This window comes from Salmo salar, chromosome 03 (genome assembly GCF_965601325.2).
Source record: "Salmo salar chromosome 03, fSalSal1, whole genome shotgun sequence".
NCBI lineage: Eukaryota > Metazoa > Chordata > Actinopteri > Salmoniformes > Salmonidae > Salmo > Salmo salar.
This window is the reverse complement of record NC_138293.1, coordinates 11,866,849-11,882,078: the sequence shown is the minus strand read 5'-3', so window position 1 is coordinate 11,882,078 and position 15,230 is coordinate 11,866,849. Positions and strand designations below refer to the sequence as shown.

Here is a 15,230-nt window from a genome sequence, read left to right as displayed (position 1 = left end):
CTTGACCTGTCGTTTGCCTGCCCCTGTGGTTACAATAAACATTGTTACTTCACACAGTCTGCACTTGGGTCTTACCTTGATTCCTGATACACATCTCTTATAGGAAAGCAGATATCTGTTTTCCTATGAGTGAAGAAGCTAGACGAGCGCTTTGTGCAGACTACATCTCTTATAGGAAAGCAGATGTTTGTTCTTCAAGTAGCCTGCTAAAAGCAGATTCACTCAACTACTGCTTATTTCTCACAAACAATCATTACTGTTTACTCTAATGCAGCACCTGGTATGGGACAAATGTGCAGATGTTTGTATGTCAACACAGTACATTTTCCTTTGAGAGAACCCTTCATTCAGGGTTGTGGTCCATCTGTTGTGCTTATATAGACATGCATATTCATAGTCTATATGTGTATACGTTTATATACATTATTCAGTTGCAGAGCTGGCTTCAAAATACTATTTGAAATCATTTCGAATACTCTTATCTGGGCTTGACTGAGCTTCCCTGTTTCAACAGAACCAATAGAAAAAGTTTGTAAAAAATGACAAACCCGCCCAGCTGGCACTCTAGGCAGGCTAAAGCAAACGCTAATTGATGAAGATAAATGAACCCAGGTCTGATCTGTTGTGTTGCAGGTCCTGAAAATGGAGAAAGAGAAGCAGGAATTGTCCCACCAGGAGGTCATGAGGGAGGTCGTGGAGAAACACTCCAGAGAGCAGCAGGATTTCGGTAAGAGAGAAATAAATTTTAAAAAATCTACGTAACCACACGTGAATGCAATTTCTTAAGATTCAATAAAATATTCTGAAACCTTATGACCTTAGCTGAACGTAACCTCTTAATACTTTACAACAGAACATTCAGATCAAGTTTTGTATTCAATAACCCTGCTGGGCCCTGTATTTTACTGCCACATTTGCACACTCATACATGCACACCCTCCACGAGTAGTGGGTTTGAATCCTGCATGGGCCACACCGTACGGTGTAAGCTGTTTAAGGTAAAGGCGTCTGCTAGAGGAACATTTTTAAATAATTTAAAAAAATGTAACTAGGCAAGTCAGTTAAGAACAAGTTCTTATTTACAATGACGGCCTAGGAACAGTGGATTAACTGCCTTGTTCAGGGGCAGGACGACAGATGTTTACCTTGGCAGCTCGGGGGATTCGATCTAGCAACCTTTCGATTATTGGCCCAACGCTCTAACCACTAGGCTACCTGCCGCCATGTCATCATCTTCGTCATTCCCCAGAGTCGACCAGTAACCAGAAGCTGATGCTGGAGTACGAGAAGTACCAGGAGCTACAGCTCAAGTCGCAGCACATGCAGGAGGGCTACGAGCGGCAGCTGCAGGCCATGGAGGACAGCAAGGGCCGCGCCCTGGAGGAGCTCACCCTCTTCTACGAAGCCAAGCTCCAGGAGAAGATGCTCATGCTGGGCCAGGTGAGGTGGGGATAGAGGGTAGGGACAGGGGGTCCGGGGGTGGGCGGATGGGGCTAGGATGTACTCTGGAGGGCTCACCCTCTTGTACGAGGCCAAGCTCCATCACAAATTGTCATCATAGATACTACTCTAGAAAAGAGGAAACTCAGGGCTTGGGATTCTTGATCTATCATATTCACGTTGTCATGCTGCGTCACGCGGTTGATACTGTGGCTGTAAAGAGGAACACACAACGATAGGCTATATCGATTATAACACACCGAAGTCAAACCACACCCGCAAAAAATCTCTGGCTCGTGGCTTCTTGCATATCTTAATGAGCAGGTGGAAAAGCCAAGTTCATCCCCTCTTTAAGCTTATCATATTTCTGTATCTGAGTTCTGATTTTGTGTGTGTGTGTGTGTGTGTGTGTGTGTGTGTGTGTGTGTGTGTGTGTGTGTGTGTGTGTGTGTGTGTGTGTGTGTGTGTGTGTGTGTGTCTCAGTGTCAGGACGAGTCCAGGCAGCAGGTGAGGGAGTTTGAGGAGTCCAAGAAGCAGATGGAGGAGGACGGAGACCGGGAGATCCAGGACATCCGCATCAAGTACGAGAGGAAGCTACGGGTAGAGAAAGAGATCAACCTGCGCCTGAAGGGAGAGACTGGTGTCATGAGGAAAAAGGTCAATACAAAATAAACAGTTATCTTCACTCTTTCGTTCCCCACTCGTAGAATAACCCTAATCCACTCATCATGTAAAAACCAGACCACAGAACAACAGAGAACACAAGTTATTCATATCTCCAGTCCTCCAATGTCTTTGAAACAACGGGTTAACTACATTCAGTATTCCATGATAAAATGCTTTTTATTCCACATACAGTATGTTATAACTTCCACATACAGTATGCTATAGCTTCCACATACAGTATGTTATAGCTCCCACATACAGTATGTTATAGCTTCCACATACAGTATGCTATAGCTTCCACATACAGTATGTTATAGCTTCCACGTACAGTATGCTATTGCTTCCACATACAGTATGTTATAGCTCCCACATACAGTATGTTATAGCTTCCACGTACAGTATGCTATAGCTTCCACATACAGTATGTTATAGCTTCCATGTACAATATGCTATAGCTTCCACATACAGTATGCTATAGCTTCCACATACAGTATGTTATAGCTTCCACATACAGTATGTAGTATGCTAAAGCTTCCACGTACAGTATGCTATAGCTTCCACATACAGTATGTTATAGCTCCCACATACAGTATGCTATAGCTTCCACATACAGTATGCTATAGCTTCCACGTACAGTATGCTATAGCTTCCACGTACAGTATGCTATAGCTTCCACGTACAGTATGTTATAGCTCCCACATACAGTATGCTATAGCTTCCACATACAATATGCTATAGCTTCCACGTACAGTATGCTATAGCTTCCACATACAGTATGTTATAGCTCCCACATACAGTATGCTATAGCTTCCACATACAATATGCTATAGCTTCCACGTACAGTATGTTATAGCTCCCACATACAGTATGCTATAGCTTCCACATACAATATGCTATAGCTTCCACGTACAGTATGCTATAGCTTCCACATACAGTATGTTATAGCTTCCACGTACAGTATGTTATAGCTTCTACATACAGTATGCTATAGCTTCCACATACAGTATGTTATAGCTTCCACATACAGTATGTTATAGCTTCCACATACAGTATGTTATAGCTTCCACATACAGTATGTTATAGCTTCCACATACAGTATGCTATAGCTTCCACATACAGTGTTATAGCTCCCACGTGCAGTATAGGCTGCTACAATATATTATATCTATGAAATATCTATTCTATAATCTATTGAATCTCCACTTCTCATTCACACTCTTTAAACATGTCTTCTCTCTGTCTTCTCCCCTCTCTGTCTTCTCCCGTGACAGTTCAGCAGCCTGCAGAAGGATATAGACGACCGCAACGTGGAGATTGAGAAGCTGAGGGTGGAGCAGCAGAAGCTACGAGGGGTCATCAAGTCCCTGGAGAAGGACATCCTGGGCCTGAAGAAAGAGATCCAAGAGAGGGACGAGACCATCCAGGATAAGGTGGGTGGTGGGTGGCTGCAGGGGGATGGGGCGGGTACAGGTACTGGAGGAACCTAGGCTAGGGGAGGGTTGGAGACGCACATTGTGGGCCTGAAGAAGGAGATCCAGGAGAGAGACGAGACCATCCAAGTCAAAGTGGGGATGGACAGGGTCCTGTTCATTAGGCATCAAACAAGAGAAAAGGGACTGAGACGGAGAAAAATAAATGTTGTTTTTTGTTTAGTGTTTTTTAACAGAAAACTAAACATGACCTACTGTAGGGTACGTTCTGTGTAAGGGGGCATATGTATTGGATCCACCTTCTAGCACTAGTTATTGGTAGGGAGACGAGACACTGATTATGTTAGCTTCTTCTTCTGGAACATCTTTCCTAAATACAACTCAATATGTAGTACATCATTCTTTCATAACCCAGTAAGGTACCTAAAGTGCAGAGTAGGGGGGTGCAATCGCAGATAGAACCTTATGGCTCTGAAATGTCAATCTGGGTTCGGCCATACGGTCTTATCTGGGTTCGGCCATACGGTCCTATCTGGGTTCGGCCATACGGTCCTATCTGGGTTCGGCCATACGGTCCTATCTGGGTTCGGCCATAGGGTCCTATCTGGGTTCGGCCATAGGGTCCTATCTGGGTTCGGCCATAGGGTCCTATCTGGGTTCGGCCATACGGTCCTATCTGGGTTCGGCCATACGGTCCTATCTGGGTTCGGCCATACGGTCCTATCTGGGTTCGGCCATAGGGTCCTATCTGGGTTCGGCCATAGGGTCCTATCTGGGTTCGGCCATAGGGTCCTATCTGGGTTCGGCCATAGGGTCCTATCTGGGTTCGGCCATACGGTCCTATCTGGGTTCGGCCATACGGTCCTATCTGGGTTCGGCCATACGGTCCTATCTGGGTTCAGTCATACGGTCTTATCTAGCACAGAATGTTACAATTATTTCACTTTCAATAGAAAAATACACACATTTAATGATTACATAAAGATAAATACCCTTCTTTCTAAACACATCATCCAAAATATTAATTCATGTTCATCACACATTTGTTAAAGCAATAGTGCCTTAAAATTACAAATACACTACACTGAGTGGACAAAACATGAAGGAACATGCTCTTTCCATGACATAGACTGACCAGGTGAATCCAGGTGAAAGCTATGATTCCTTATTGATGTCACTTGTTAAATCCACTTCAATCAGTGAAGATGAAGGGGAGGAGACAGGTTAAAAAAGGATTTCTAAGCCTTGAGACATGTATTGTGTATGTGTGTCATTCAGAGGGTGAATGGGCAAGACGACTCAATATTAGGAAAGTGTTCCTAATGTTTGGTCAACTCAGTGTATATCTTATGGAGAACTAGCAACATTGCTAAAGCTTAGCTCAGAATGAGTAAACTGATATATTTTTCTAGTCTCTGACAACCAACGTCAGTAAACTACTTGCTAGTTATCAATAAAATGTGGTAATTTTAGTGAAATACTCCTTCCATTGAGGTTTTCCTATTGATAAAGTACAAGACAAAAACAGAAATGCTTCTCCTAAGGGCCTAAAACATGATCTAAGGCACCTGTATTTATTTGTTTTTACCTTAAAAAGAGCTTACGTTATGTTATGGCCAGTCTTCTGAAAAAGTTGTGATAAAAAATCGAAGTAATTTAAAAAGAGGACCAGAATCTATGATATAACTAATCCAGGACCTGTTACTATATGGTTCTCTCTGCAGACTGTATAGTTCTGAGATCATGGGTATTGGGAACTGTTTTGTGATGTCTTCCTCTTTTTGACTCAATAAGTATATTTTCTTACATACAGTTATTTTGATTGACAACCCAGTGTTGTGTGATTGGATTGCAGATAGGACCTTATGACGCCAAGTTAAAAGGTGTTTGCGCAGATGGACCTTTCTGATTTAGATTTTTTTCATCGTAAACGTCCTTTTTATTTTTATCTGACATGTCTCACATGTAAAGGACAGCCTGAAGAGCAACTCTATGTGAATAACTCATTTTGGACCAAAATGTCAGAACTACCACAGTAGCTATTAGTACAACAGAGACATGTTTTGGGTTATAAAAGAGGTAACAAAACTCCTCCTTTTGCAGGAGAAGAGAATCTACGACCTGAAGAAGAAGAACCAGGAGCTGGAGAAGTTCAAGTTTGTCCTGGACTACAAGATCAAAGAACTGAAGAAACAGATCGAGCCCAGAGAGAACGACATCAAAGAGATGAAAGAGCAGATTCAAGAGGTGAGAGACAGCTACATCTGTTTTTAGATGGTCTCAGTGGTCCTCTGTATCTCCGTTGGTAGAGCATGGTGCATGCAATGCCAAGATAAGGGGTTCAATTCCTGGAACCACCAGTACGTAAAACGTATGCAGGCATGACTAAGTCGTTTTGGATTAAATGGTGTATAATATTATACGATCATACAGGTGAGCAGCAGAAATATCAGAAATACATACATTCTTATTGCTGATCAAAATGCTACTTCCGACATTCGTGTCATAATGTTGTTGTCCACCTGAATCATCAGCATTGACCGCTACATTTTCTCACTCATCACACTTGCACATCTAACATGGGGGGGAAAAAAAGCCCACAAAAGATCCACAATTTCATATATCTGATCAAAATGCCATGACATACAGTACATTTGCCATGTTGCATTTACACACGAAAGCACCTAGAATCGCCTGCATTGACCCCTCTCTCTAGCCCTGCATTGACCCCTCTCTCTAGCCCTGCATTGACCCCTCCCTCTCTAGCCCTGTATTGACCCCTCTCTCTAGCCCTGCATTGACCCCTCTCTCTAGCCCTGCATTGACCCCTCTCTCTAGCCCTGCATTGACCCCTCTCTCTAGCCCTGCATTGACCCCTCTCTTTCTAGCCCTGTATTGACCCCTCTCTTTCTAGCCCTGTATTGACCCCTCTCTAGCCCTGCATTGACCCCTCTCTCTCTAGCCCTCCATTGACCCCCCTCTCTAGCCCTGCATTGACCCCCCTCTCTAGCCCTGCATTGACCCCTCTCTCTAGCCCTGCATTGACCCCTCTCTTTCTAGCCTTGCATTGACCCCTCTCTCTAGCCTTGCATTGACCCCTCTCTCTAGCCCTGCATTGACCCCTCTCTCTAGCCCTGCATTGACCCCTCTCTCTAGCCCTGCATTGACCCCTCTCTCTAGCCCTGCATTGACCCCTCTCTCTAGCCCTGTATTGACCCCTCTCTCTAGCCCTGCATTGACCCCTCTCTCTAGCCCTGCATTGACCCCTCTCTCTAGCCCTGCATTGACCCCTCCCTCTCTAGCCCTGCATTGACCCCTCTCTCTCTAGCCCTGCATTGACCCCTCTCTCTCTAGCCCTGCATTGACCCCTCTCTCTAGCCCTGCATTGACCCCTCTCTCTAGCCCTGCATTGACCCCTCTCTCTGCCCCCTATTGACCCCTCTCTCTAGCCCTGCATTGACCCCTCTCTCTAGCCCTGCATTGACCCCTCTCTCTCTAGCCCTCCAGTCAACACATGAGGATGCATGTAAGATGTAGGTGGACATGAATATGATGCTGCAGCAAACTGCAATAGCCTATATCGTGAGCTCATTGAGGTTGAGTACCCGGTGCTCTCTTCATTGCGGCATACCTGTAGGCTTTAAGTATAGTGTTACCTTCTCCATTGGTAGATGGAGGGAGAGCCAGAGTAGATGGAGGGAGGGAGGGAGGGAGAGCCAGAGTAGATGGAGGGAGAGCCAGAGTAGATGGAGGGAGGGAGGGAGAGCCAGAGTAGATGGAGGGAGGGAGGGAGAGCCAGAGTAGATGGAGGGAGGGAGGGAGGGAGGGAGAGCCAGAGTAGATGGAGGGAGGGAGGGAGGGAGGGAGAGCCAGAGTAGATGGAGGGAGGGAGGGAGGGAGGGAGAGCCAGAGTAGATGGAGGGAGGGAGGGAGAGCCAGAGTAGATGGAGGGAGGGAGGGAGAGCCAGAGTAGATGGAGGGAGGGAGAGCCAGAGCGTTGACCACTTCAGTTCTTCACTCAGTGTCACACATAAAACATTAGGAACATTAATATGGAGTTGCACCCCCCCCCCTCCCATTTTGTCCTCAGAAAAGTCTCAATTCGTCGGGGCATGGACTCTACAAGGTGTCGAAAGTGTTCCACAGGGATGCTGGCCCATGTTGACTCCAATGCTTCCCATAGTTGTCAAGTTGGCTGGATGTCCTTTGGGTGGTGGACCATTCTTGATACACATGGGAAACTGTTGAACTAACCCTACACTCATTAAAAACTCACTATCCAAAGCCTGTCTCAAGTCTAAAAATATATTATTTAACCTGTCTCCTCCCCTTCATCTACACTGATTGAAGTAGATTTAACAAGTGACATTAATAAGAGATCACATCTTTCACCTGGATTCACCTGGTCATTCTATGTCACGGAAAGAGGTGTTCCTCAATAAGGTTTTGTATACTCAGTGTATGTATTGTAGCACTCATTGAGAGTGACTGACTGGCCAATGGATGCTCTCTTTGTTAGATGGAGGGCGAGCTGGACCAGGTCCACAAGAGGAACACTCAGCTGGAGCTGAACATCACTGAGCTGAGACTCAAACTGAAAGCCACCGATAAGGAGATGCACAAGGAGACGCAGAGGGTGAGAGAGGCTGGAGTATGCCTGTCTGCTTTACCTGAGAATGGATGAGAATCAGAGAGGTTTTGTGGGGATTATGGGAAGAGCGAGAGAAGGCTCATACCAAATATTTCACTTCACCTCATGAAAACACTGTATATAGTAGAGAATCTTAAAGACATGGACAGGGACTACCTATTCTGAATGGGACCCCTAGCCCCTATGTCATATGCACTTATACATTATGCATGTCTTTTATTTAACTAGGCAAGTCAGTTAAAGAACAAATTCTTATTAACAATGACGGCCTACCCCCGGCAAACCCTAACCCGGACGGCACTGGGCTAATTGTGCACCGCCCTATGTTACTCCCGATCACGGCCGGTTGTGATACAGCCTAGGATCGAACCAGGGTCTGTAGTTACATCTCTAGCACTGAGATGCAGTACCTTAGACTGCTGCGCCACTCGGGAACCATTGCAAACTGTCATAAACATAAAACTCCCAGCTACTATCCAATCAAAGCCACATTGACATTATCCCACCCTTGGTTAGACACGTAACACAATATCTGCCAATTAATTTCCAGCAATATTGCCCGTCTGTCTCCTTTTGATGCGTGTGTCAGGCCTTATGTAGCCAGTTAGCGATGCTAATGATAACCAGTGTCTTGTTTGTAGACAGAAAGGCTACAAAATCCTTCTCAGCTAAATGTAAACTGCAAAGTAGGCTTACCTGACAGAAAGATATCATCATTATTTGTATAATTTGGGTGGCAATTGATTTGCTAACTCTGCCATGACATGTGCTGCAACAGTAGGCCTAACAGCAGAAACATCGCTAGACCGACACATTCCTCTCTTGCTAGATGCACAATTAAAGGGGAATTACACTCAAAAATCGATGACATTTTTTTCAGACCCAACAAATTGTCTTCTGATGTGATTTAAGCATTGACATGGACTCAGACCATCCATTTTTTTTCCAATTAAAATGTTTAATATTGAGAGTAAAAAAATCCCAAACCAGGAAAAATAAAACAGAATTCAGAAATATACAAAATAGAATTGTATGGGGCCTGTCATGCCAAATTCTGTTTATTAACCATTATATTACCAGGTATATTGACAGAAAATGCATACAGTTGAAGTCGGAAGTTTACATACACTTAGGTTGGAGTCATTAAAACTTGTTCTTCAACCACTCCACAAATGTCTTGTTAACAAACTATAGTTTTGGCAAGTTGGTTAGGACATCTACTTTGTGCATGACACAAATCATTTTTCCAACAATTGTTTACAGACAGATTATTTCACTTATAATTCACTGTATCACAAATCCAGTGGGTCAGAAGTTACATACACGAAGTTGACTGTGCCTTTAAACAGCTTGGAAAATTCATGGGACCATGCGACCACGCAGCCGTCATACCGCTCAGGAAGGAGAGGCGTTCTGTCCCCTAGAGATGAACGTACTTTGGTGCGAAAAGTGCAAATCAATCCCAGAACAACAGCAAAGGACCTTGTGAAGATGCTGGAGGAAACAGGTACAAAAGTATCTGTATCCACAGTAAAACGAGTCCTATATCGACATAACCTGAAAGGCCGCTCAGCAAGGAAGAAGCCACTGCTCCAAAACCACCATTCAAAAAAAGCCAGACTACGGTTTGCAACTGCACATGGGGACAAAGATTGTACTTTTTGGAGAAATGTCCTCTGGTCTGATGAAACAAAAATAGAACTGTTTGGCCATAATGACCATTGTTATGTTTGGAGGAAAAAGGGGGAGGCTTGCAAGCCGAAGAACACCATCCCAAACCGTGAAGCACGGGGGTGGCAGCATCATGTTGTGGGGTTGCTTTGCTGCAGGAGGGACTAGTGCACTTCACAAAATAGATGGCATCATGAGGATGGAAAATTATGCGGATATATTGAAGCAACATCTCAAGACATCAGTGAGGAAGTTAAAGCTTGGTCGTAAATGGGTCTTCCAAATGGACAATGACCCCAAGCATACTTCCAAAGTTGTGGCAAAATGGCTTAAGGAGAACAAAGTCAAGGTATTGGAGTGGCCATCACAAAGACCTCACCTCAATCCTATAGAACATTTGTGGGCAGAACTGAAAAAGCATGTGCGAGCAAGGAGGCCTACAAACCTGACTCAGTTACACCAGCTCTGCCAGGAGGAATGGGCCAAAATTCACCCAACTTATTGTGGGAATCTTGTGGAAGGCTACCTGAAACGTTTTACCTAAGACAGGGACTTTTTACTAGGATTAAATGTCAGGAATTGTGAAAAACGGAGTTTAAATGTATTTGGCTAAGGTGTATGTAAACTTCCGACTTCAACTGTACAGGTCCCGGGGAAGAGTTGCAGGGTAGGGAAGGGAAGAATGTGCCTATTTGAAAGCATTAAAAGAAATAGTAGCTCGCAACGTTTCATTTTTTTTAAAGTAGCTCTCATGCTGGAAAAGGTTGGAGACCGATGAGTTAGAGCATATAGGCCTAGTTCAAAGACATAGCCCAATGTTTACATAATTTCCATTACTCATCTCATATGTATATGCTGTATTCTCTTCTACTGTATCTTAGTCTATGCTGCTCTGACATTGCTCATCCAAATATTTATATATTCTTAATTCCATTCCTTTACTTTAGATTTGTGTGTTGTTGTGAAATTGTTAGATATTATTTGTTAGATATTACTGCACTGTCGGAGATAGAAACACAAAGCATTTCGCTACACCCGCAATAACATCTGTTAAACACGTGTATGTGACTAATAACATCTGCTAAACACGTGTATGTGACTAATAACATCTGGTAAACACGTTTATGTGACCAATAACATCTGCTAAACACGTGTATGTGACTAATAACATCTGCTAAACACGTGTATGTGACCAATAACATTTGATTTGATGCTGTACATAAACAAAGTATATGAATATATCTGTCTGGTAATTCCTCTTGCTCTCCACCCAGGTGAGGGACGTGGAGGCCCTGGTACGCAGGTTCAAGACAGACCTCCATAACTGTGTTGGCTTCATCCAGGAGCCGAAGAGGTTAAAGGACAGTATCAGAGAGCTCTATGACCACTACATCCAGCAGAGTGATGTGGTGAGATGGCTATACGTGCCAGTGGACGCGCGCGCGCACACACACACACACACACACACACACACACACACTAAAAAGTATTCTGTGTGGAAGGTTATGGCAGGATGAGACAGGACGATGATGCGCGCACACACACACACATACACACTCAAGTGCTGCTCTGCATGCTGGCTCACAGACACACACTTAACACAGATTAGTTGGATGCATTTCTAAAATGTTTTTGATAAAGTACCACTTTAAGGGAATGAATTACCAGTTAGCATCCGGCATAAATATTCAGGAAACACAAAAACACACATGCTAGTAAAATGAACGTGTGTGTGTGTAATGTGTGTGTGTAATGTGTGTGTGTTGAGGTGGACATAGTGGGTGTGGACGCAGACATCCAGAGGGAGTACAGTCGTCAGAGGGAACACCTGGAGAGGAATGTGGCGTCTCTGAAGAGGAAGCTGGCCAAAGACACAGAGGTCCACCGGACAGACAACGTCAAGATCATGAAGGTGGGAGGGAGAGACGATCGCTAACACCAACCGCAGCCCCGTGGGCAAAATGTGTTGAGAAGACAATGTGCTGAAGACAATGCTTCAATGTGAAAACCGGGGTTGTGTTCAGTAGGGCACACTGTAGCAAAACATTTTGTAACTGAAAACGAAAATCTGTTCTTATTGGATAAATTCAGTTAGTACCTACCCAGTTCAAATGCTTTTCCCCCTACTGAACATGACTTTTCAACCAGAAAATGATGACGTCTACTACCCAATTTTGAGAGCTGGGAATTTACCTTCCAATGTATATAGTGTGGTTTATTCACATTCCATATTCCACTAATTAAATTCCACTGCTATTTCAAAATCCTAATTTCAGTTTAGCACTGAAGTTCAGTTTCATGTCTCTTTTCCAGGAGAACGTGTCTCTGATAAAGGAGATGAATGATCTGAGGCGGGAGCTGCGTCTGCTGAGGACTCAGGTCCACGACTATAAGAGCCAAATGGGCATCAGCAAAAAGAAAGTGAGCTCCTCAGACCTCACAGGTGACTGGACCCTCACACACAACAATATCTGATATTCACTATAACCCAGATAACAGTTTGACCTGAGAGTTGATCTGTTTCTACTTGTTTTATCGGTTCATCCTGCGTTCACACTTCTGACCTTTATTTCTGTCTTCAATAATGGAATCCTTTTTGGAAAAAACATTCTGCAAACTTTGGTGCAAACGCTTAGCTAGTAAATTTGTCCCCTGTTCATCTTCAATAGTTTTGAATGCGTTCTTGTTTCTATGTAGTGATGGAACAACTTCCCATGCATTCTAAAACAAAAAAAACGAATTAATAAATGAACATTAATGCAAGAAAAAGCATGATATGACCCTCTTGACCACACGCATTACCGTAGTGTAAACCTCTGACCTCTGTATCCCCATAGCGCTGACTTCTGACCTCTGTGTCCCCATAGCGCTGACTTCTGACCTCTGTATCCCCATAGCGCTGACTTCTGACCTCTGTATCCCCATAGCGCTGAATTCTGACCTCTGTGTCCCCATAGCGCTGACCTCTGTGTCCCCATAGCGCTGACTTCTGACCTCTATATCCCCATAGCGCTGACTTCTGACCTCTGTATCCCCATAGCGCTGACCTCTGTATCCCCATAGCGCTGACCTCTGTATCCCCATAGCGCTGACTTCTGACCTCTGTGTCCCCATAGCGCTGACTTCTGACCTCTGTGTCCCCATAGCGCTGACTTCTGACCTCTGTGTCCCCATAGCGCTGACTTCTGACCTCTGTATCCCCATAGCGCTGACCTCTGTGTCCCCATAGCGCTGACTTCTGACCTCTGTATCCCCATAGCGCTGACCTCTGTATCCCCATAGCGCTGACTTCTGACCTCTGTATCCCCATAGCGCTGACCTCTGTGTCCCCATAGCGCTGACTTCTGACCTCTGTATCCCCATAGCGCTGACCTCTGACCTCTGTATCCTCATAGCGCTGACTTCTGACCTCTGTATCCCCATAGCGCTGACTTCTGACCTCTCTATCCTCATAGCGCTGACTTTTGACCTCTGTATCCCGATAGCGCTGACTTCTGACCTCTGTATCCTCATAGCGCTGACTTCTGACCTCTGTATCCTCATAGCGCTGACCTCTGACCTCTGTATCCTCATAGCGCTGACTTCTGACCTCTGTATCCTCATAGCGCTGACCTCTGACCTCTGTATCCTCATAGCGCTGACTTCTGACCTCTGTATCCTCATAGCGCTGACTTCTGACCTCTGTATCCTCATAGCGCTGACTTCTGACCTCTGTATCCTCATAGCGCTGACTTCTGACCTCTGTATCCCCATAGCGCTGACTTCTGACCTCTGTATCCTCATAGCGCTGACTTCTGACCTCTGTATCCTCATAGCGCTGACTTCTGACCTCTGTATCCTCATAGCGCTGACCTCTGACCTCTGTATCCTCATAGCGCTGACTTCTGACCTCTGTATCCCCATAGCGCTGACTTCTGACCTCTGTATCCTCATAGCGCTGACCTCTGACCTCTGTATCCTCATAGTGCTGACTTCTGACCTCTCTATCCTCATAGCGCTGACCTCTGTGGAGGGGAGGGGTTTGGTGACGAGGCTGAATTTCGAGGAGGAAGCGGAGCGTATCATCCAGCTGCAGCGCGTGGAGATCCAGAGGCTGAAGATGCAGATGCAGGGCCAGGGCCAGTACCAGTCCCTAAGACCCCCCTCTAACAGCACCAAGCTGCCCGTACTCACCACTTGATCCTGGGGGAGGAGAGGAGAAGGAGGAGGGTGGAGAGGAGTTGTGATGGTTACCTGAGTTAAGAGTTATTGGTTAAAAGCTAAATGTTATTGGTTTTCTTTAAAATAATTTAGCAGAGTTTGATTGAGCTTGCCTGGCACAATGGAGTAGAACAGACCTAAAAAAGTGCAAATCCAGCATTTCAGGTTGGCTCAATCAAACGCTGAGCGAAAATAAATACTATTTGAACCCAGGTCAGATTAGGACCCTGAAGGAACTCAGTTTTAATCGAATTAACCTGACATTGGTGGACATGAGCAGTAGACATGGCATATACCCAATGAACTACATACATGTAGAGATACATGTACTGATTATACATGGAGGTAGTCGAGCTGAGGGCATCTAGCCTGGTCCCAGATCTGTTTGTGCTGATTTGCATGACAATGACCATAGGAGTTGGCTATACAGCACAAACTGATCTGGGACCAGGTTAGAAGCCACCTGCAGAAACACAGGGCCAGGGATTGATCAGGTGGTCTGCCCACAATATCTATCACATAGTCGCACTGAGTGAAGCATTGAAAACACCATTTCAACAGTCAAATACGAGCAGAGAGTATTTATATTATATAGTCGGGCAATAAGAAGCTATTTGTGTTATGTGTGATGTAAATAAAGATTTAAAAATGTTCCTGAAATATGTGTTTGAATGTATTACACGTCATGTGGGGCGGTAGGTAGCCTAGTAGTTAGAGCGTTGGACTTGTAACCGAAAGGTTGCTGACAAAGTAAAAATCTGTCGTTCTGCCCCAGAACAAGGCAGTTAACCCACTGTTCCTAGGCCGTCATTGTAAATAAGAATTTGTTCTTAACTGACTTGCCTAGTTAAATAAAGGTAAAAAAAATTAAAATGTGTTGTGGAGTATGGGCGCGGCAGGAGTTGACTGTAGAGTAGAATGAAACTCTCAAATACGTAACAGTATTCCACTGATAATGTAATGATTACAACACCTAGTTATTTTGGATACTTTCCTTTCCGAAGAACAAAACTGTTGAAATTTCAAGAAATATAAATTGCAACTTTTGCTTCTAACCACTGAAATATACACAAATAAATCAGGATGTTAAAGGAAAGGGTATTTGTCGGTAGTATAAATAAATACGCTTCAATGTAAATTCATGAGACAGGTATGAAATGTGCAAATTAATG

General features: G+C 44.4%; 1 protein-coding gene across 2 annotated transcripts in view; it reads left to right on the top strand.

Annotated features, from left to right (window-relative positions):
- cfap57 (cilia and flagella associated protein 57) overlaps window positions 1–14,718 on the top strand; it is a 32,161-nt gene extending 17,443 nt beyond the window's left edge. For both annotated transcript variants that reach the window (XM_014189430.3, XM_014189434.3), the window contains 10 exons: window positions 634–727; window positions 1,250–1,440; window positions 1,924–2,097; window positions 3,378–3,536; window positions 5,640–5,783; window positions 8,056–8,172; window positions 11,133–11,267; window positions 11,627–11,770; window positions 12,172–12,301; window positions 13,854–14,718. In XM_014189430.3, coding sequence (XP_014044905.2) covers window positions 634–727; window positions 1,250–1,440; window positions 1,924–2,097; window positions 3,378–3,536; window positions 5,640–5,783; window positions 8,056–8,172; window positions 11,133–11,267; window positions 11,627–11,770; window positions 12,172–12,301; window positions 13,854–14,038 — 1,473 coding nt within the window. In that variant the 3' untranslated portion in view covers window positions 14,039–14,718. The remainder of the gene's footprint in view (window positions 1–633; window positions 728–1,249; window positions 1,441–1,923; window positions 2,098–3,377; window positions 3,537–5,639; window positions 5,784–8,055; window positions 8,173–11,132; window positions 11,268–11,626; window positions 11,771–12,171; window positions 12,302–13,853) is intronic.
- The last annotated feature ends 512 nt before the right edge of the window (window positions 14,719–15,230 follow it).